This window comes from Haliaeetus leucocephalus, unplaced genomic scaffold (assembly GCF_000737465.1).
Source record: "Haliaeetus leucocephalus isolate CR32 unplaced genomic scaffold, Haliaeetus_leucocephalus-4.0 Scaffold172, whole genome shotgun sequence".
In the NCBI taxonomy this organism is placed as follows: domain Eukaryota; kingdom Metazoa; phylum Chordata; class Aves; order Accipitriformes; family Accipitridae; genus Haliaeetus; species Haliaeetus leucocephalus.
Window position 1 is genome coordinate 216,359 of NW_010972608.1, and position 23,812 is coordinate 240,170.

At 34.6% G+C, this 23,812-nt stretch overlaps 1 protein-coding gene across 3 annotated transcripts in view; it reads right to left on the reverse strand.

Annotated features, from left to right (window-relative positions):
* CDC14A (cell division cycle 14A) overlaps positions 1–23,812 on the reverse strand; it is a 67,336-nt gene that overhangs the window by 6,608 nt on the left and 36,916 nt on the right. For 2 of the 3 annotated variants that reach the window (XM_010563621.1, XM_010563620.1), the window contains exons 7-15: positions 22,000–22,062; positions 18,664–18,751; positions 16,586–16,816; positions 13,452–13,590; positions 10,538–10,694; positions 8,032–8,147; positions 7,404–7,451; positions 5,937–6,065; positions 3,951–4,972 (exon numbers count right to left, since the gene is read on the reverse strand). In XM_010563621.1, coding sequence (XP_010561923.1) covers positions 4,612–4,972; positions 5,937–6,065; positions 7,404–7,451; positions 8,032–8,147; positions 10,538–10,694; positions 13,452–13,590; positions 16,586–16,816; positions 18,664–18,751; positions 22,000–22,062 — 1,332 coding nt within the window. In that variant the 3' untranslated portion in view covers positions 3,951–4,611. Of the gene's footprint in view, positions 1–3,950; positions 4,973–5,936; positions 6,066–7,403; positions 7,452–8,031; positions 8,148–10,537; positions 10,695–13,451; positions 13,591–16,585; positions 16,817–18,663; positions 18,752–21,999; positions 22,063–23,812 lie in introns of those variants that run through there. The other variant, XM_010563619.1, reaches the window with a different exon arrangement.

Consider the following 23,812-nt stretch of genomic DNA (forward strand, 5'->3'; position numbering starts at 1 on the left):
TAATTGCAAGAGATTCTGTTTAATGAAAACACTGATATGTAAAATTTGGAAATAAAATATTTATTCTATTTGGGTAGAATGGCAAGTTGTCTATTCTAAGAAAATCAAGCTTTTCTTCTAGTTCATCAGCATACAACAGCATAAACACAATAAAAAGGAAGTGGATTACAAGCTTACACTGATGAAGGAGAAAAACCATTAGGGAAAAATATATGGCTGACAAAAAGGAAGTCATAGTCATGGTTATTTTTTGTTTGTTTTAAATGGAATGTGGAACAATAGTATTAATAATTTTTTTTAAATGTTTCATTATGAAACAGAAAAAAAAAAAAGGAGTATTGAATAACTTGCTCTTCCATACTGGGCGGGGGGAAGATGTACTTGCATTGCATAAAAATGAAGTTCCCAATTTCCTCGCTAATGAGATTAAGGAACATTAATTAGAACTGAAAATTTACTGTCCTAACCATTGTAAAATGCTCCTGCACCACTCGTGTTGATAGTTAACAAACTTAGAAAGAGAAATAAGATTGATAAGGTGATTTTCTAAAATAGAGTACTTATACAATTACAGATGGTTAGCTTGATACCTAACTCAGGTAAGTTAAGATTCTGCTAATAAAAAGAAGAGGAATATAATTCATATCATTCAAGAGTTCTTTGATGAGATAAGTTAAATGAATAAACATAACTACCAGTATATGTAATAGACCTCTGTTAGGTACATTATCTGATGTGTTCCAATTAGAAAAGGGTGCAACATAATACAAACACTGCAACAAGACTAAGGTTTGGCTGTCAAGACTTCCAAGCAATTTCAGCATTTAAAGCAGTGAAGTGGAAATCATTAAACAGAATTCTGTTATTAACAGAATTCTGCCAGAACTGGTATTAAGGCTTGATGCTGCTCCATATTTTACTCATGAGCTTAAGACCACTGATGAATATCACCAAAAGCAAAATAGCTGGATGTCAGCGGTTGAAGTCTTCCTTGGTTGGTTAATTGGTCCTATTAAGAAGAGGAAAGAGGGAAAGAAAGAAAAAAAAAGGACGACGCTTTTCCACAGAGTTCCACATTAAAAAAACAGGGAATGCAGGACATTGGACTAAAATACAAGTCAGTATCATGGATGGCAAGAACTCCTTTTCTTTTTTTCTCCCCATGAATTCCCAATGCATTACAGTTCAAGAAGGTAACACAAGCTATGGATTTATAGGCAGGACAGCACTGAGTAGCAGCTTCCTGGACCTGAAAGATGAATGTTAGAGTGCTGCATCTATTTCTTGAAAAGGGATTTTCAAAAAATGTAAAGGATTCGAACACTTTCCAAAAGGATCTTTGAGCCAACTTAGCTTATCAAAAGACAATCAGGTTGAGATAACTAGCATGAAATATCTTTATGACAAGAAAATAAGGTAATAAAGGACTATAACAGTGACATAATAAAGATACAGAGCAAAATTCAGATTAAAAGTGAAATGATTTTAAGCATGACTGTATTCAACCAGTGGGACTAATTATCAGGAAAAATTACATTGTCTTCAAAATAAACCACCATCAAGATGGATCTGTATTAGCCAGTAAGTCAGAGGCTCACTACCAGACCGAAAGCATTCAGAGATTAAATGATCAGATAACCTACTTGTCTTAAACACTGTGACATCACAGTAACTGCACTCAAGTCAGTCAATTGTACATAAAATGGGTAACAATTTAGCGCACTCGACTGTGATTGTGACAAATGCACACGGCCATACAGTATACGTGCAACATTCAGGACAAGTCTGAAAAACATCTTCCAAGGAGGAAAGCAGTTTAACCATTATTATATTGAAATAAGATTACTTCACGGGTAAGTCAGAAACTTGTATTTTGCCACATAGACTTTGCATGGCATGATTCTTCCTAAGAAATGCTGCTTCTGCCATCACATTACATAAAATCTTTTTTCTCTCACCTCACTCTTCCAGAGAAGACTGGATATAGCATCTCATTTAAAGATCTTGCTATATTTGACTGTGTATAACCTCTGCTCCTCATCAGCAAATGATATAAAGCCAAGAATTGTTCAGAGGTTATACCCTTACATCCTTCCATGCATTACTAAGTCATTAAGATAGACAGGAGGAAGATTAAAATGTTCTTAAAGCAGGAGAAACGTGCATTCTAGAAAGCTACTTTTTCTGCAAAAATGTTTCCCATTCAACCTAAAACTTTATACTATGCCTAACATATTTCATTTAAATCACTGTTTTAAGTCACTTAATAGTTTTAGTGCAAGAGAACAAAGGTTCATTTCCCTCTTTACCAATAAGGTATTTCTTCCCCTTAGGGCTCTGCATGTAGGTTTACATACTTATGCATAATATGCAGCTGTAACTAGAATATGGAGCAAAACTCTAAGAATTGCTGCTGGCAGCATATCATTTACAGAAGGTACAATACAAAGGAATGGGAATGAGTTGACCTTCCAATGAATTATTGTTCAAATACATTAAATATGAGACAATATTGAAGGTGAGAAACAAACAAACAAAAAAATCAGACACTTTACCACTTAGTCAGGTGAGTGATTGCTCTCTGCCATTGCTGGTGTATTGACTTTGTTTCCAGTATATTCAACTGGAGCCTCTGTCAGTCCTCCTGAGGACTCAACTTCTGTAAGCATGTTGAATAAAAGACTGGAAACACCTAAAAAGGCTGACTTTCCAGAACAGAATCAGAATTCCTGAACAAATGAAAGACTCCTGGATGTGTCTTAAAACAATTATCCTTAGCTTTTTACCTCTCTCCTCATCTCTACACCTGGAGGAATTAAACCAAATTAGTCAAACTAAAACAGTTCTCTTGTTCTAGAACTGGTTTAATCATAAGAAAACTGGGAAGGTTTCTATATCCAACTTGAAAAAAAATTTCCATTATATATAGTTTACCTCAATCCCATGTAGCAGGTAAAAACACAGCCAAACTAAAAGGGTAAAACAACTTCAAAAAACTGAAAGGATGTGGCAATATTCAAGAAGTCCCTTGCAAATAAGTTACTGCAGATGTTTAAAGTAAACTTTAAACTCAAATTTAAACTCAATGCAGAACACTCAGTGATCCTAAGATCATGGAACATTATCATTTATTTCCAGATAAGTTGTAGTGGATAAGAAGCTAAATGTACTTTCAAACAAGGAGTCTGAATACATCAAGTACTTTAAAGAGTTGCTTTAGGTCAAGCACATCCTAGCACAGTAACTCTACTCCTTTTCCAGTGGAAGTATCCATTGAATTTAAGGGAATACAGAATCAAATTCCCTCAACTAACTTAATTTTCAATGTACTTTGTATACTAGTTAGGTTTCAAGCACACGTGCCATTTAATTCCACAATGAAACAACGAGAATTTATTTCCTACTGTCATCCATCCTCAGAAAGTGCAATTCATACTCCCAAGCTATAAACATGTGGCTTCTGAACTGTAAGTGGTGCCACAACCGAGCTATTAACAAGCGGGTTAGATCCCCCACTTTTTCAGGAAAAAGAAAACACAACCCATAAATGATCTTTTCAGCTGACATCCTAGTTACGTGCAACATGTGTATTAGTTCTTTTAAGACAGGGGACTTGCCACACTCAAAAAAACCAGTAGCAGGTATAACACTAAAACTTTATACTGAAACAATTTATCAGTGGTAAGGAAACAGAAAAGAAAGCTGTAATATTCTGAAGTTAATTTTATATGAAGGTAATTTTATTGCCAGCAGCTAAAAAAATAAAAATTGGAAGTGTCAGTACTACTACACAGAGGTTAACAGATTCAATTAATTGTAGGCAGTGTATTCTACTAGAAACACTGCACTAATTTATATAATTAGTAGGATATCAAATCTTTGGAAAGCAGATAGTTTAAATTTTTTTTAGTTTTATACTAGTAAATGTTTGGGGTTTTTTCCCTAAAATAGCTGAAGTTGTTTCTGATTTCATAACTGAAGTTTCTCTGCATTTTGTATAGAATCACTTTTAAGTTGCATTAATTTATCCATGCATCCTCTTTATACAGACTCTTCACACAGAAAAAGGGCACAACATAAGCCCAATGCAGCTAAGTTGTTGAGGAATGAAAGCTAAAATGCTGAGACCATCAGAAATATCTTGCTCTAAAATACTTCTCACATTTGGTGTTAGAAAAGGACTAGGTTGCAAGTCAAGTGGACTCATCTTTCAAATAAGCCCTGTCTTTAAGAATGCTGTACCTTCCATTTAGTATATGTACAAAGGCCTCTTTAAATCTGTTACTGTGTGAAGATTAAGATACATAATAAACTTATAAACTATGCTGTGGATAATTTGAAATAAAAAAAAATCTAAAGGGTAAGAAGGTCCATAAAAAAAAGATATCAGAAAAGGTGTTAGCTTAAGTTCAGGAGTGATTTATTTTCATGAAGCCTCCATGATCTAGGTGCTTGAAAGAGATGGAAAAAAAGCAGCTGAAATGATAATTACTTAAAAAGGTAACAGACAAAGGTGCTGTTCAGAAACATTAAAGGAAGGCAGAGAATTATGCTGGGTTAAGGTTTTTTTGCAACAGCTTTGCTCGCAGAAGCAAGGAAGATAAGCATCGGTCAGATGCCTGAAAGTGCTGTTGTGACTATGAACTTACAGGAATTGATTGAGTCTGGTATCGTGCTGGAGGAGTTGTAAGGCCCATAAAGGAAGGTTGATGCGTACTCATCTGTCACGGTGCTGTGAAAACTGGTTTGGCTGCTCAGGTTGTTGCCACTACTGCTGTTTCTGTTGTATAAGTTGTTGTTCAGTTCATGGTTATTTCTGTGAGACAGCTGCAAGCTGCCATTCAAGTGGCTGGAGATATGGCTTACAGAAAAACCTGTCCTAGAGGACGATGATGTCATTTTGGTCTCATCATCATCTGAAGCAGCATACAGGTTCCCTAGAGAACTGGCTAGCCTGGAGTTTATGGAAACGCTGAATGGAAAACACATGCAGGGGAAAAAAAATACACACAAGGTATGTACAGATATATACAAAAAATAACAGACAATTCAGAAGACATTAGGTGAATAACATAGACCTTTCTGAAATAATTTGTGTTTGCACACAGGTTCATCTTCTAGCTCTCTAATAATGAAAACCAGAATTCTTTGTCAGCAGTTCCCAATGTTTATTCAAGCACTAACATGGCCAGCTTTCACTTCTATCAAACCATATGCATGTGCAGGAGATTGTGTTAAAAGGTTTAGGCAGTGGCTGATCTACACTGAAGTACTTTCTGTACATGTAATAGTTTAAGAACTCCTCTTCTGTTTCTTGAAATTAGTAATGTGATACAAGTCTTCAGGTAACCAAGAAGTAATATGATAAAATTTGAGAATAAAAATAACGTGTCCTGAAATATGTTTTTAAGTGAGTTATTTTCTTCAAGTAAATATTTGTGCCCAGAAGTTATTAAAAATGCATCAATTATTCTAAATTTCATTTAACATACATAATTACTTAGTACAATAGTAATAATGGAATTAAATAGCAATAAATCAAGGGTTCATAAAAATCATACTAATTGCCACCCAGTATTTTTCTGAGATTAATAGTATAAAGACTTGTGGGAATACTTGCAAAGCTTCTATAAACTCAGATGAGTGTAAAAAAAAAAACCAAAAACCAAAACCAAAACCTGAGCAACGTAATACTGTTTCTGACTTGATATAATGCCACCAAAACCCTCATACCAGTACTATAGGTTTTGGTTTTTGTTTGTTTTTTATATCTGCAGGCAACTAAAGTTTGGCTAGTGGAACAGCAAATCACTTTGTAAGTAAATTTGAGCCTTCTTACACCCAAGAACTGCAAGCGCTTCATAGACTGCATATGTGCTGAAAACCACTGTAGTATATAGTAAGTATTTGTACCAAAATGAGAAGAAGAAAAAAACCTTTTAATGTTAGAGCCTGAGGATGTGGGAATTCTGCTTATTCTTTCTGCAGATGGTGACTTAACTGCCATCACTTTGGAGGCCTTCAGAGGAGACATGGATCCTTCTGTGCTACCTGAAGTATTCAGTCTAAAAGGAGTGCAGAGTTTTAGTGAGAAGCAAGATTTTTTATAATTGAAATATACAATCTCAAACACATACAGTCTTTCAATACATAGACTAGTATTTTAAAAAGTGGGAATTCTTGAGTCTGAGTACTGAGAACTCACCAGCAAATGCCTGTTTTCAAATATTTTTTCAAAAAAACTTTTCAAATATCCCACTCCCAAGTTTTTTCCCTGCTGTACCCTATTATACAGTTACAGGCTACTTTTCACCTTGATATATGTGAAGACTAAGTATCCATTTTGTATCAAATTTATTATAAATTTGATTGTAAATTTTAAATATTGTAAATTTTAGAAATAATACTTTTTGTGCTTATAAAGCAAATACGAGTGAAAAAAAACCAACACTAGCTTTCATAAGAACATCATTTCCAAATGCCAGCAAGAACATTTTTACAAAGTTGCACAGAACATACAGCTCTTTCTAGGGTGGGACTCTTAATGACCAAATTCTTAATATTTTGATAATGAGCTGTAAGTATGGTACACTGGACTACTCAAAAATGTTAGCATTATAGCTGTCCTTATTAGTTTTTTAAAAACTAATAAACAAATAGCCTCACAGTAGTATGAGATTCTCTCCATCCTTAGACCAGGGCTATTAATATGATCAGCTCGTAAAGGATGAAAGACCTTGGGTACAAGACTCCAACTAAAAGCACAGAAGGAATGACATTGAGCAGGAATAGTTTTAACTCCACACTAAGAAAGAGTAAACAGACATCTCTCCAAGGTTAGACATCTGGAATAATCCATCTCAAAAATCCAAGTTGTCACAAGACTGAAGAGAATGTGTTCTTTTCAGCGTTAATGCTTTATAATGACAGATCTTTTGTCTTACATGTCTTCTAAAAAAAAAGTATTGATTGTATCCACTAAGTAATACCTCCAGTTCATCTATTAAAACACACAGGACAAAAATTGTGATACACAGACAATATGTAGCCAATTTAGGCTTTTGAGACAAGTATTTAATTTTACAGAGATAAAGTGGTTATGAGTTAATTAGTCATCCTTTGTTGCATAACAGCACAGATATTAGAAAATGTGACTGAGGAAATTACTTGTATGTGCTAATTATTTATTAAGAAGAATTCAAGGTATCCCCAAAGTAGAGCTGTAGCCCTCTGTCCATTAGATTTCCCTGTCTGCCCCCCACAGGTGTTTAAAAAAGTTTGCTACCTGCCACTTCTCAGAAGTCTGAAATTGCTAATCAATTGATGTGGAAGTATAATTCAAAACACTGAAAATTTAAGACCTGAATGGTATACATTTAGAACTATAATTTTAAAGTTAATACCTGAAAGGTTGCGATAGTGACCTGGTGTGCAGTTTCATGTCTTGCAACCTAAAGAAACAAAAGCAGCAATCTTTACCAAATGATAAAAAGCTTCTCCTCTCCCCCAAAACATACTTGCATGTCTGATACCGGCTTTAAAGTACAAGCCTAACAAGAGGTAAAAATTATTGACAATCATTATTTTAATTTAAGGTTCAATAACAGAGAGATACTCCAGGTTTATTTTCAAACTTCACATTTTTACTGGTTCTGAAAAATTCAAAGTTTATATAAGGAGTACAGAAAAGTAATTATAGAAAAATAACTAATTTCATTGAAGAATATTTTGTTTGAGACATAAGTTTTAAAATGCTAGATAGATATAAATTTGAAGGGTTTGAAATTTTTTTTTTTTACTTTCTCTTTTACTGCTACATAATAAGTAGATATCCTGAACAGGGAGACGGGGGGCAGGGAGGAATTCATAAACCAAATCTGCAACTAATACATACATACCTAGAGAAGTTTCCACCACAGAAGGTGGTACAACTAGTACCGCTGCCTTAAACAAGGCCATGTACTTGCCATAAAGATCTGATAGCACAGACTGAATTTAAAATTGCAAATTACCTCAGAATAAATTAATTACCTCAGAGCTCCAGTTGTAGCAGAACATGGCTGTCTCCGACTTTTTAAGGCATTAAGTTTATCTCCCTGCGTAATGCCATTCTGAGTTTCCACACCTGCTTTGTCTTCAAAATCATTCTGGGAAACACAAAGTATGCAAGCAAGGAAATATATCAGATCCTTAGGAGTAGTGCAGTTTCAAAGTTATCAAACACCTCCTTCACAAAGATTATAATTTAAAAGGCTAATCTACAGTCTTCTGCATATATGGGGCACTACTCCGTCTTTCCATAGTTCCAGTAAATTAAATGTGTCACTGTAGGCGAATGCACATTCACAGAGACTTTTTTCAGAATCTGACCTCAAAGTCAGTTCAGGATGCTTGAGTCTAATGCCAGTATTTATTTAACTTCAAAGAAGGCTGTTTTTATAGCATGTAAACTCCAACTCCTTCCTCCCTAACTATTTTAAAAGTTATCATCAATGTGGAAGGGAAGCAGTAACACACAATTTTGTGATATGCACAAGATGAGGAAAAAATTTAGATAAAGTTGTGTGTCCTGCAAAAGAAGCTAAAAATCAACTTCCCTACATTACTAGATTTTTTTAAAAAATAAAAATTTCTCATGACTTCAAAAATAATTTTGAAAAAAAATTCCCTATGAGAACTTAATAAGGAATATAAGAAGAACAGATTTCAGAGTTTTCTCCTACTGCTAGCTTTAGAAAATATTATAAACTCTAAGAAATATTAAAAGTGTATGCCAACACTGTTTAAATGCCTATTTATAATTTCTGACTGATCTCAAAATAGACTTTTCTAAGTCCCAAGTATTAAGTAGAGACAGTATCTTAAGTACCAGAGGAATATGAAAGTTACACAAAGCAAGAAGAGAACTGCGATTTTTTTTTTAAATTGCCAAATGAAAAAAACTTATACCAATGATGCTTCATTTGACCTCAGCTTAAATATTTGTATTACTGCGGTTCCTATTGTGCCTAAGTGACCTCACTGCTCTGCATAAAACAGAACAATAGTTTCTGCCATTAACCAAGATAAAAGATTGACAGAAGTAATACAATAGAAATTAATCAAATTATGTGATGGTCCAAGTGTTGCATTAATTACAGGAAAATATAAATATTTTACCTAGATTTCGTTGAACGTTATATGCTAGGCCATTTTTACCTATCATTCAGCCTCAGTGCTGATAAATTTTGTTTCACTGTCTTCACATGCCCAACAGTTACTGCATGTAGCTGTTCTGTCCTCTGATTCTTAGACCTTACACATTTTTGGGACTGGGAATATTACTTTGTTTTAAACTTCCAGAGAGCCTAGTATAATGAGGTCTTGAAATATAACCAAATAACCAAAGAAATAAAGAGGTAAGTTGAATGTTTTGAAAACTGAACGTTAAACAGCTTTAATATGACATCTGTAAAAAACTGAAATACAGATATTACAGACAGGGTTACAGTAGAAGAAGCAGCACTGTGGATTTATATTGTGAATCTGTACATAAGCTGCTACAGTGTACAGGTAGTTGAGTTACCTGCAAGTAAGTTGCTTTAAATACTGGAAGCAGTAAAGCTGTAGTAGTAGCTCAGATTCAAAAACATTACTTTTACCATACAGCTATGTGCCAGCTGTTTTCATTAGGCATACAAGATCATCTCTACACATTGTTATATTCTCCATTTAGTAATCTAGATATTTAACTATACACATTCCAAGCCACAAACTGAATTTCCAGAAAGGAAATAGTACCTTTACAGAAATGCATTCAAGGTGCTCTTCCAGATTTTGACAGATCACATGATAGATGGTTATTTTAATTTATAGTAATAACTAACTGAAGAAGGTGCCTACTACATCCCTGGTCTTTTACATCAAGTAAAGGATTCCATCAGCAGCATAAAAGCTCTTTAGTTATTACAGAGCTAAGAGAGGATTAATCAAATGCATAGTTCCTCTAAACTGCTTCTCTCAGATACTGTAGGAAACTACAGTTTAAGATTTTTACTAGCCCAGAAGCAGAAGTATGTTCACTTTAGTTTGCACTTCGTGTCTGTGCTTCCAAGAAATAATTGTAAGGTCCTTACCCTAAATCTACACATCACATCAGTAATCCATAACACTGTGATAAAGGGATGGAAATCTACACACTCATGCATTATTAGCTAGAAACTTGGAATAAATAGATTTTCAGGAGGAAAACTGATTTTTTTTTCCTCCATTCTCTAATAAACAACTGAAAACCCTGAAAGAATGACTTGAAATAATGCAAACCTTTTAAAGTTTGCAAAATGATCTGTAACAGTTTTAAATATAACCTAAGCTTTGTCTTTTGATTTTTTTAAGAGTGGAGATTTGTTCTAATTATGACCTATAAAAAAAAGTTTAGCTGTGAAAAAGCAATCTAGTACTAATAAAAGCCTAAAAAAACCTAAAAATTATCTATAGCTAGTTATTAAAAGATCAGCTCTATCTCTGCTTGTTTGAAATTTTTCCTATGAACTCTTACCTCCCTGTATTGATCCAAGTCTTGTACTTTATTCAAGCTGTCACTGATTGAAATGTCATTCAAGCCACAAAGAACTCTGTTAATGTTTCCATCAACTACTCGTTGTTTCTGCTTTGATTGGATGAGATCCCCCTCCAGCCATAACATTGCTTGCTTCCTTTAGGATACAAAAGCAAATTAATTCATATCAACAAATCTGCATACACATAAAAAACAATATGAAAACACACTACTCTTACAGGTTGCCAACACTTGAATCTTCTGTACATCTTCATCTGGAAAAAAAAAAATTGAATGTCTATCATAAAAAAAAATCATCATTTTCAATGGTTAAAACCAACAACCACCCGCTGTCCTCCCCACCCCCCAAATCACCAAACAAGTCTGTAGCCATCACAGAAATGTTACAGGTACTAAAACTTCATTTTACAAAATCCTACTGGGAAAAGAGATTAACTAAACAGGAATTTGCAATGGTATTTTAAAGGCTTTTAAAACACAACTTAAAAATTAATATAAAATAATGCTTTTATATATGTAATGTGTAGACTAAATGATGATACAGCACTTTCCAACTTATTAGCATGAGTTTTGTGTATACAGATACTGTGTAGTAAAACTACAGCTGACCTGCACAATGGAAGCGGTCATAATCGTGTAAAGTTGAACAGGACTCTAGTATCAATTTTCAGAAAATGAAAGATTATATCCTTCAGACAGGTGGTAAAAAAAAAATTAATTGCTACAACATGCATGGGCTAAGCAGGCTTTTGTTGATGAGATGGCATTTTTCCTCAATAAGGAAGTTTGCTGGGTAGGTACCAGTCATGATAGTTCCATCCAAGAACTGAGACCCTATTACATATTATTGTAGCAAAATTAAATTCCTATACTGAACAGAGAAAAAAGAACGAGGAATTAAATCAGGATATACTTTCCCTGGAAACTTTTCTTTGTTTGAAAACAAAGTGTTACAGCAAAGCTTAAGAGGCAAGTAGTCTGAGCCAACTGTCTAAACTTGCTCAGTAATAAATGGCAAAGGTAAGCACTTCCAGAAAAATTTCACTACGTCCCAAGAAAACAGCAAGAGAAGGGAGAAGGGGGGGGGGGGGGGGAGAGGGAGTGCCGCTTATTCCACCTAACAGAAGTAGCCTAGAAAACATGCTTGAATTTAAATACCTTTGAAATCTTTCAAGATTAATTGCATTCATAGTAACAAACTGATTCAATACATACTTGGGTGGGAGAGTCTCTACAAAAAACCTACTCACACCTCCCTTATTAAACCTCAAAGAACCTAAGAGATGAAGCTTTGACATCTATGAAGGTTGGGAAGATCAAAGTTGCAAGATTTTACCTTTTTGTCAGATGCAACTTTGCAGCCCTGAGGGCAAGATATTTTATATTAGAATGATGCAACTGATGTTAGCTCCTTCTTTCTCAACCCCATTTTGACACTACTGGTGACATTGCTTGAATTTTGTCTGATTGTCAAAACAGGTATCTATTGCCATTAGGACAATAGAAAATTCTTACTGAACAATACTACAGCTCTTAGCTATGAATAATGTAGGTATGAATGAAAAAAATCTGAAGGATCTTTGCCTATCTATAAAATCAAACCAAGTATTTTTACACAACTGCAGAAAAGACATGGGCCCTGTTTTTCCTATCTTTCAAGCAAACAGCACTTACTAATCACACTATGTACTACCTTTCTCTCTTAACCTTGCTCTGTTGTGAGAGTTATTTTTAAGAGTGCATCATCCAAGCATCAGCATGGTGTGGAGAAGTTTACTCTGCCTTCAGCGAGCACTTGCTGTTTGTGAAACTTTGTGATTCACAGTATTTTGAATAATGGTGGCCCACCTCTCAAATAAAGGACTGCCCATTCAGTTGCACTGGAAAATAAATTAGAGTTCTCATTCATGCTCAGTTTCTCTTACAAATTACAGTAATACTCCTCCTTTCTCTCTGATATCCTATGGATCTTAAGATGCAATGTCAGTGCATGTTTTTATTGTGTATTTACACAGTATCTAGCAGAGCTGTTGCATTCTCTTTTTTCCAAAAAGACATACATTTGTGGTGGATTTTCTCAAAATGTTTTTTCTCATAACAGTGAAAATGCCTCCAACTAAATATCATCACGGTGTCAACTCAAAAATATCAGCATAACTACTATAATAGTAAATGCACAATGTAGAAACCACTATGAAATTACATCACTGAAGCCAATGCAATTTTGTCACTCATTTCCAGTCAGGATCAAACCTTGAATCACCCATTCAAATTATCTGTACATGAAATGTTCTCAACCCAAAGTATACAGTCAATTTTGAGAAGAAGCTGTATTAAAACCATACATTTCTTTTGCTAAAGACTATTGTCTCCAAATCAGAAACGCTTCATACATTATGCTAGGAATCTGACAGAGATCATAAGCTGTCCACCACATATTTATTTAATCTTTCGTTACAAGAAAGAAAAAAACGTATCTCTTATACTGTTGTAAGATTCATTTAAGTGTGATCATAGGCTATATATGAAGTATGTAAAGTCTATCCTTTCTATGTTAATATTTTAATAAATCCTTACTGTTGAGTTAATCTTTTGTCCACATCTGGACTTTATACTTCCAACACATTTGTCTTTAACTCCTAAATCCCCTGGAACACAAACATGCAGCCTTGAGACCCTCCGCCCCGTAAGGTGACAAAATGTGTAGCACTCCAGAGAAGACGATTGCTACTAAGTCTGATTTCAATCCCAAATTAACTAACCTTAAATACACTGCAACAGGCAGTAATATACGATGTCAGTAGACAGAAAGTATATTCTATAAATAGTGCAAGATGGATAATATGGATGCAGAGAAGCAGTTGATTCTTAGTAGCAAAGAAGGTATACATACTCTTCCAAGAAGTGTTGCTGGGGTCCTATAATAGAGCCTGGTCGACATACTCTTATCCAAGCAATGGCTTCAGCGTGTGTGAACTTGTAGTGTTTCATTATGTAACAGGCAATCAGCGTCCCTGTTCTCCCCAGGCCAGCTACAGAAACACAAATATCAACATTCATATAAGAAGTCACAGGCATTTCATAATTATCAAATTAAAGTATGGGATATGAGAAGACCTCTTTGCAATGTTATTCACCATGTTAATATTTGAAGAAAGAATTTCTGAGTCAGTATCCCGTTTATCACATAATTGGATTTCAATGCTGTAGATATAAGAACAAATATATCATGCTTATAAAGTTAACAGGATTGAAGAACACATGCAACAAGTGATCACTCTTGGCACTGTATTGGGTCTGGCTCAGATGGAGTTAATACTCCCCACAGCAGCCCTCACAGCTCTGTGCTCTGCATCAGTAGCTAGAAAGGTGTTGATAGCACACCAGCGTTTTGGCTACTGCTGAGCAGTGCTGGCACAGCATCAAGGCTGTATCTCCAACATTTCTGCCCCCCCTCAATGGCAGGCTGGGGCAGGGCAAGATCTTGGGAGGGGGCATAACCAGGACAGCTGACCTAAACTAACAAAACATATTCCATACCATATGATGTCAGCTCAGATATAAAAGCTAAGTAAAGGGAGACAGAAGGGGGACATTTTTGTCTTCCGGAGCAACCACTACTCGTACTGAAGCCCTGCTTCCCAGGAAGCGGCCAGACATCACCTGCTGATGGGAAGTAGAGAATAACATCATCTGTTTTTCTTTGCTGTTGCCCACAACCTTTGCTTTCACCTTATTAAACTGTCCTTATCTTGACCCATGAGCCTTTTGTTATATTTTCTCCCCCCTGTCCAGCTGAGGAGGGGGAGTGATAGAGTGGCTTTGGTGGGCACCTGGCACCCAGCCAGGGCCAACCCACCACAGGCACATATACAATTCTACTTCAAACAGGGGGGTTTTTTGGTGGGTTTTTTGGTTGTTGGGTTTTTTTGTGGTTTGTTGTTGGGGTGTTTTTTTTTTTTTTTTTTTTTTAGAAAAAAGGCTGTTATTTTAAAAAGAGTCATGACCAAGCTGGATACAAACTTCATATTTATAAAATCAGTAAAAAAACAAAATCAAAGTACCTTTGAGAGGCCAACACACATACTCTACCAATCACAGTTCAAATGCATGCAAATACATATGCATGCACATCACAACAGACAGCAGCATGTATCCTCTCAGCCAGTGGCTTTTGCTTTTTCAATCAGTTTTGTTGTGAAACCAACCTGCAAAAAACTATTCACTGCTATCTGTATAAACAGCAATGAATGTTGGCCATCTTATAATTTTATATATCAATAGCTTAAAATAATCCCATTGCCCCCCAAATCATAAACTAATCCTGCTTTTAAGGGGAGAATAGAGACAGAAAAATTAGCTTTTACTATCAGACAAATCTCTAACTATAGAGTAGGAATTAATCTTTCTAGCCTTATGTCTCATCTACTAGTGAAGTGTCTCTTTAAACCCTATTTTCCCACAAATACGATATTTGCAATTTACAGTCTCATGGTGGCCAGCTATTGTTTATGCAACAACAACTATCTAAATGGAAACTCTCTAAGCAGCCAGACATCCTTGCTGACAATTCTGTACATAACTACAAGCTCTTTACATTTAACCAATAACTAAACCTTGCTGTGACTTTTTGGAAAGATGATTCAACTCAGGTAAAAGGATGAAGGTAAAAGTTCACAAAGAGTAACATTCCATAACTATATATTGGAAGACTAGCTCTGAAGAATCATTTAAAAAGGGGAAGTATTGTTAGAGAGAGAGTTTGGGGCTTGGAGTTTTGGTTTGGTTTTTTTTAAGTGCAAAAGGAATGCAACATGCAAATAGATAACCAAGACCTGTACTATGCTAAATGTACATCTGAATAAGAAAATGGTCTCTGAAAATTGCAGGTCACATCTACCAACTGCATATATTGCTAAGACTTCAGTTCTTTTCTCTAAGTTCCTGATAACATACAAACTTTCCATAGCAACCCTTTGCATTAAACCATTCTATAACTTCTGAGACAAGCAATTTCTGGTGTGGAAGCTGTGCTTGGAATAACTCTGCAATAAAACTACAGACAATACATTAACTCTGAGTTAACTGTTGATTTAACTTCATATAGGCTTATTTAGAAGGGTGTAAAAACCCTAAAAAGAATGAGATTGTTGGTTTGCTTATTAAATGGTCAGATGAAAGACCAAAAATACTTCAGTTGAGCAAGCACATATCTAAGTCACTAGAGAAGTATATTGTATTCCTTTAGCAACTAAGCCTGGAGAGTAACAATCTACTCCTGCTAATCGATAGTTTATACTCTCATTTAGTCAATTAGCAGATGTCCAGCTTATTAATGCCAGAATTTCTGGGTTCTAGCCACAGTAACAACTTGTTAGCAAATAAACTTATTTATCTTTGACATGCATGTTTATTGTTCATGGAAAAATTATGAATAGCACTATTCTTGTTTCAGATCAGCAAGACTTTTGTCTCCACAATGTCCTTATACAACTCTAAACATAAATCAAGCTGAACCCTTCAAAGCCTTTGTTAATCATTCTTGACTAAGCATGTTTTGTGTATTTTCTGGCTGATTTGCTGAAATAGGCTGGTTTGAAATGCTGGCATCACAATAACTCACATTAACTTGAAATGTGGAAGTCATGCTCCACAGATAAACATAGAACAGTCCAAAAGCACAAAGAAAACCTTTTAGTCTTTTGCATTTCATAGCCAATTATCATAATGCTGTGAAAGCATAATGCAAAAGAGAAATCTCTGTCAACTAAAATTCAGGCCTTCAAGTGTTATTAAAAAACCCCCCAGAACAATGAACAACAGATTGTCAGTTACTGTAAGTAGTAGTGTAGGATGAAAGAATTTAATATGCATATGAAAATAACAAATATTTGTCATATACTTAGTCAAGTATCATAAAGCAGTATTTCACAACCAGAAAGTGTTATTTTTTTAAATGTTTTATTTCTGGAAAAACTCTATGGATTTATACTTATTTTGAACGGAGAAATAAATAAGTGCACATACCTTTACAATGTACAGCAACAGCACCGCCAGCATTTTCACATATGTTCAGGAACCTCTGAACTATACTGTCACTTGGTGTGCTTCCATCTATGAAGAACAGGTCATAATGCTCAAAACCAGCATCAGTAAAGCGTTTTGCCTCATAAATTTTTTTGTTTAGTCTTATGATTGTTGTGACATTATGTTTCTTGAAATAGGGAAAGTAGGCTTCAGGTGCATGAAGAGGATAACCTATAAAAAAATAAAGCTACAATCATTTAATGTCATAGATGAAGTTCAAAGTCCTACTAATCAAAATTGCCCCCAAAACCTTTTTTGAATAATAAACATGCTAATACTGAAAATGCTTTAATATTTTATTCAGAATAAACATGTTAAGTGATATAAAAATTGTCCACAAAGTGCTCATGAAGACCACTATAATTAAAAAAAAGGATCAGAAAAAAAAATTGAAGCATAGTATATGTGAAACACTATCCTGTTTAGCCCATTCCTCTCTCCAAGTAGGGTTTTATAGATAAAGCTAGGCACATATCTATGAATTCAGCATTCCAGAACAGCTGTTTATCTATAGTCAGGCTGCAGATCAAAGAATAAGAACATGCTTTAAGAGGAAACACTGTGTTTATGAGGAAAATAGATTGGTGATCTATACTATGGACAAGAGGAACAGTCAAAGGATAAACTGCAGTACCAGAAATACTCTTGATCCACTGTGAAGTAAAAAAGCTTTAGTGCCTTTATTCAGTTGAGAGACAAAAGGATCCTCTAGATGAAGGTGGGGGGGCAGGGATGGAAGTCAAATACCAACCACACAATTGTTTAGGACACTTTCACCAAATAGATGTTCTCTGTCAATGAGGGTGTGACAGAGTGTATGTACATGCACACATGTCTATAAGGATGTATGTATGTAAAATATAGTTTATTCTTTTTCATTAACAATTAAGTCTTATAAACAAAACACAGGAACAACATAGCTACCACAAAAATCAGTTCTGTCATTGACCAGACTCACTGGTTTATTTCCAGAATTTTTATTCCTGTTCAAATAAAGTCCAAAAGCTTCCTCACAAAACATGGGTAATTTCCACGAGTCATATATGTATTAGTAAATGCAATTAGAGTCACAACAAATGAGAAAAACGTAGCTTTGTAATGTGTACCTACACTCACCCAGGTGAGGCTTATTTGTAGCCTCATAACTGGATTTCAAGCATTAGTGTTAATTCAGTAATTTTCAGTTATACACATGTTAAAAAACAAAACACAGGTTTTCCAAATTCCATGGAACAATTTAAGTAATTTTTGAACAAATTCTGCAATAAGGGACTGGAACAGTAATTGCGGGAGAAACCCAACCCAACCTAAATATTTTCTCCTTTGATTTTGTTTAAATCTTCAGTGGACACTATGCAATTAGCAACATTCCAGACATAAAGGAAACATAAGAGAGCAGAAGGTGGGGCAGGGGGAGAAGAAAAAAGGGGTAGATATTCAGAAAACATGCTCCCATAAACAAAGTGACATGCCACAAAGAATAAGATGAAATTCAGCAAATATCTGACAGTAGTTTTTAAATGACTGACTTTCCTTTTAGCTGGTCCGCATCTCTACTTACCCTCTGTCAGTCAAGCTTCTCTTTTTTATTCCATTAGAATCACATAGGTTCTTCCTATTATCCCAAGAATCTTCATTCAGTAGTAAAGGCAAGCTTCTTCTAAAAGTCTTTCCTGGCCTTTTTTACAAAAACTCTTAACACAGTCTCCTTTGCTTTATGCAACTCACCTTTAATTCTGCATACTTATATCAGGTGTCAGGTTCCAGGAGAAAAGCAAGGGACTTGAATTTCTCAGGCACTTTGTCACTGACTGTAAGAATTTGAATTCTTCTAGCAAAAAATTCCAAAACCTTTGGAATTAAGTTCTATAATTGTATATAAAATGTTCACCGTATGATTATTTCTGAAGATGAAAATTAATCTATAAACCTCTATTATCTTCTGCTCATTTGCTATGACTGTTTAACATGCTGGAAAAAAATAAGATGATAGAATAGCATTAAAATATACACCATACCATTTTCAAGTTTGCTTTTTGGGTGTGGTCCACTAAATGCCAAAAATTTTCCTGGAACAATCCAGTTGAAGTCACCATTTTCCACTCTCTATAAAAATTTCAGAATAGCAAGAGAAAAGCATTTTAATATCTGTACATACAAGTTTTAAAAAAATTACTCAAGATTTTATTTTACTTTTTACTATGTTCTTGCTGCATTAAAACAAAACACTTCAAATGTAATTAGCTAGCTTACCTATATGGGACAAACTAACTAACCATAAGCTGCTTCTCAGAAATCTCTTAATAAAATGAAATGCAAAAAATTTTGCTTAAGCTTTCCAATAAAAGCAGAAAGGTCCCATATCTAAGATATTTCTCCCTTAGAGGGTTCATCATTTTAAGACACCTACTTATAACAACAGTGACAAACACCAACTGTCTTGTATGTTTTAATTAAAAAAAAAAAGAAAAAATAAAAAGAAAAATGCTTCCTTGTAAGGCACTGGCTAAAAAACCCAATTCACAGAAAACAAATTAAAAACCAATTAGCCTTCAAAAACAATTATCCTTTCCCTGTAGAAACTGAAATTTACATATTGGCATGAGCTCTGATGAGCCAGTAATCACAGAAGCAAAGTACAAGTCAAATAGACTAAATTAAAAAAACCCCAAACTTTCAAACTATGATGTTTTGCATTTCTCACTTTTAAACAAAAACTTCAAAAAGGCTCTGCATATTCTGTCAGTGCCAAAAGTGGAAGCTTCTTTGGAAATACATAACTAAAGTTTAACACTGCCTTCTTCATTTTTAATTGAAGAGTGCCCATTCCTCATTTGGCAATGCAGTTATTCTCAGCATGACTTTTAAGGACATGGCACTCAGTTCAACTGCATTATTGAGCTTGTGTTTTTAGCTCTCCGCTCATGAAAACATCCTAATGAGTGAAAAGTTCTGATAATGGACATTACTGTAATCAATTCACCAACTGTTTGCTTAGCTAAGCCCATTAGGCTTGCTCCAAATGTCCTCACACAGTGAAAACTCCTGTAAGTTAACAAGGTTTCATGAGGACTAGTGAACCAATCTTACTGCCAAGTCAGGACCCCTTGCCCCCCCAGATTTATATCACAGGCTGCAATCTCAACATCGTAGCACCTCTACCCCCTTTAAGGAAGAAGTCCTGTTCAATAAGTTAAAAGTACTTTTATATTTGTATTACCAAGTTTTTTTGTGAATTAAGTAGTTCTTTATAGTTACACAGGTTATTGTGAATAATTTAAATTTTAACCAATCTGAACTACACATATATATGTATATATGCTCAACACGCAAACATTATTATTAAAAAAGAGAACTTGAGTATTTTACATCTAGTCCAACAAAAGGGGAATTAGCTGTCTTGATAATGTAGTAAGATGAAAGAACTATAAACGTGAAATAGAATTTCCTTTAGCCTGCTCCATTTAAGTCTTATGCAACTTTTCTCCACATAACTACACATTTACAGACCTAATGTAGCAAAAATCTGGAACACTTAAAGATTTAGAAATATAACACAGGACATATCTAAACACAGAAAACTGACCACGATGTGTAAAATATTAGAAGACATACCAAAAAATGGACAAAAAATTAAAGATGATTCCAAGTTCTTGCTTCTTAAACTCAGACAGCGGGCAGCATACTTTAAACATCATTCACACATACATAATTTTCACAAAATGAAATAATGTTAAGCATTAAACAAGATAATGGGATAGCTTTAGTAAATTATTTTAATACTTTTTTCAGGCAGATTAATGCCTACTGTATGTAAGAATCCTAAGAACTCCCAACCATAATTTGTTTTTAGAAAAAACATTTTCCTTTGTACATAGAGTAAGCAAAAAGCAGCAATTTCATACTTTAAATTGTAGATACTGTTCATTTAATTTTGGTAATTCAGCAAAGGCTATATCAATTTGTCAACCTAATCATTATGGAACACTACAGTATACAGAAGTCCTTCTACAAATGCTTTTACATTTTGTGAATAGCTATACGTTATAGCATGCCTATTGCAGCCAACATCTACTGTACAGATTTGCGTTGTAAATTAAGTTTTTCCACTGTTTATTCTTCTCCTGACTTCACCCTCTTTCTTGAACATTTATGAAGCAGTTCCTATAGCTGTATGTATTTCAGATATGTTCTTGCTTGTAAAACAAAATAGTAATTTATCAAAGGTTACAAAAGTTAAGAAGAGTAATTATCCTTAAAACTTGTTTGATATTAGAGATATTCAACTTAAGATAATAAATTTTAAAATGGACACTTTCAGACCTCGCAAATTTATTCTCATTATTTCCAAGTTTTCTGAAAATTGCAATAGCAGGGCTGGGGGGAAGAATACTGGCTACAATAAAGTAACACAACTCTAAAAAGAGAGTTAAATATATATTCAAATATTTAGTATACCTCTAGTTTATATATCTTTCTCCTTAACCAATGCAACTGCAGGAACTTCAGGGAGTTCCAAAGACAAGGTCCAATACAACTACATGGTTGTCACTGACTTCAGTAAAAACCCTTTCCCTTCCTTTGAGTGTGGGAAATGGTAGACCAAGATCATGCAACTATTCTGGACCAGATATATATATATATATATATATACACACACACACTTTCTGTGCCTGCGATTTCCTCTGTAAACAGCCCAGTTCACAGGTGCAGCATGGGCATATTTTAAAGGTTCTCTGCAGCAATATAGCTTGAGATAACGGTCTACTACTAGCAGGTGAAGGTGTGTGTGTTACAAAGTCCTAGAAGCATCTAGAGTCATCCAGAGTATCTATTCTTGAGTTGTAAGAAGGTTGACAGAACAATGAATGACATCTGTTTCTGGGAATTCATTAGGGAAATATTTTGGATGTATTTCCACTACTGGAATCCCCATATAATGCATCCTTTCTAAAAAAGCTCAAAATATAATCTATGTGGCTATAAAAAATGATCATATATTTGGGACTAAGCATCTCAACACATGTTAACAGAAAATACGGATTCTGTGGGTCAGGTGAGAGACCTTGGATTGTATCCTGGGGGAAGGTTGGGAAAGCATGAAAGAGGTCCCAGAAGCCAGAAAGGCTATGAGAAAACAGTAGACTTACGTGATGCACCTAAATTGCAAGGATATTCATCCTGCCTGTTTTTCACATACAGCATACAGGTTTCGATGTACATACCTTACATATGAACACTGGGTTTTACTTGAATTAAAATGTGTTTCCAGTATGTTTTAAGTTGTGGGATACTGTATATTCTAACTTATTTTAACTAACAAATACATTCAACTCACTATTAAATGTACAAACCTCATAGTGTTCATATTCATCCACATCAAATGTCTTAAAGTCAAAAAATCCATGCTGCAAGGCCTAAAAGGCAACAAGGTGTCAGTTTATACTGAAATATGATATATGGTCTCATTTTATAATACTGCTTTTGAGAATCAAAACTAAATCACTAAATGTTTGTGCTTTTGGCTTATTTAAGCCTCTATGTTAAGACAACATTACCTTTTGCACAGATTAACAACACAGACAACAAAAACTCCAACAATGTCACTAAAGCATGTCAGGCTCATTATTTCCCCTTCAAAGACATTACGATGGAACATAAGGTTGTTGCATATCACTTAAATCCTAAAATTGATTCTCCCCACCCTGCTATGTATGTTTTATTCTGTAAGGCAGATGACAAATTAAAAAGCAATTCCCTTTTTGTCATGTAGTCATTCAACGATTTCTACGCTGAATACATTTTCATGCAGTTGGACATAACAAAATAGAGAACTTCAAGAGTTTACTGATTTTCTATACTTAATATGATACTCTCATTTAATCACCATAATACCCAGGCAAAATGGCATATACAGAATACAGTACTGTGTATAACCTGTATTTTATTATTTGCTTTTCATATACATTCCACTGATAGAAACAAGTTCACTAGACTACGTTAGACTGTATTCCTTACAGGATTGAAAGAAGTCAAGTTTTGTCTTTGATTACTGTACTATTACTAAATATGCCAATTTTGTACTAAAGATTTGTGCATAATACCATATTAAAAACAATTCTATGAATAAGGAATTCATGCCCAAATTTCTTCCAAGGAATAGGTGGAAGACAGTTCTGCAGCATATATTTATACTGAACCTACTGCATTCTGAGAAGTCTAGATATTACACGACATTCTAGGATTAAGGTGTGATAAAAAACACACCACAGATCTATGATTTAAAAAAGCAATAATCATCAGTCTGCCATTATTTGCTACATATAGAGCACCTTTTTTAAGACAAAAAAAAAAAAAGCTTTGTTATAGACAACATAGGCTGAATGATTGGACCTGTCATGAAACCTAAGATACCGAGAGGTTTGTCCGAACAGCTGATTTTGAAAAATGTATTTCATTTAAGCATGGTTGCCTGGCTGCACTCCAGAATCTGTAGGCCCCCTGAATTACATGTATATGATATATGTGCATGCAAACACCAACCTTATCCAGATAGACTAAGATTTTACTTTGGATTAAGGCATACAGTTTCTGCTCAAAGTGGTTTTATCTCTGCAGGTGAACTGGACAAAAATTCAATAATAGATTTTATGGGAACAAAGGAAGAAAAACTGATTCTCAAAGTCCTTTTGACGTGTTTGTTGCAGATAAATTACAGTGACTGCACTGACTGCTTCACAGAGCTTTAGGATCCGTAGAATGCCATGCAAATTAGAGTCTTGCTGTTAACTGACAGCTCCTTTCCCACCCCCACAGAACTAAAAATATTAAGCTTGATCTCTCTTTTTTCATTTTTTAAGAAACACTTGTTTTGCCGTACTTACAAACAGAATATAAACAGTCTATAAAGTGTCTGTACAGAACTGTTCATATAGCCTGCTCCCTTCATCAAGTTCAATGGGAAATGATGAACAAAATTTAATCTTTGCTTATAGTATGAAGTATATACTATAACACAACATTGCCAATTAAGACGTGAAGTAACATTTTTAAAAAAGCAATATTGGAGTTTAATATTGCCCAGGACCAGGACTGTTGAAACTGACATATCAAAACACTAGTAAGATACATTAGTTTTCAATTTTTTTCAACAATTCTGAAAAGATT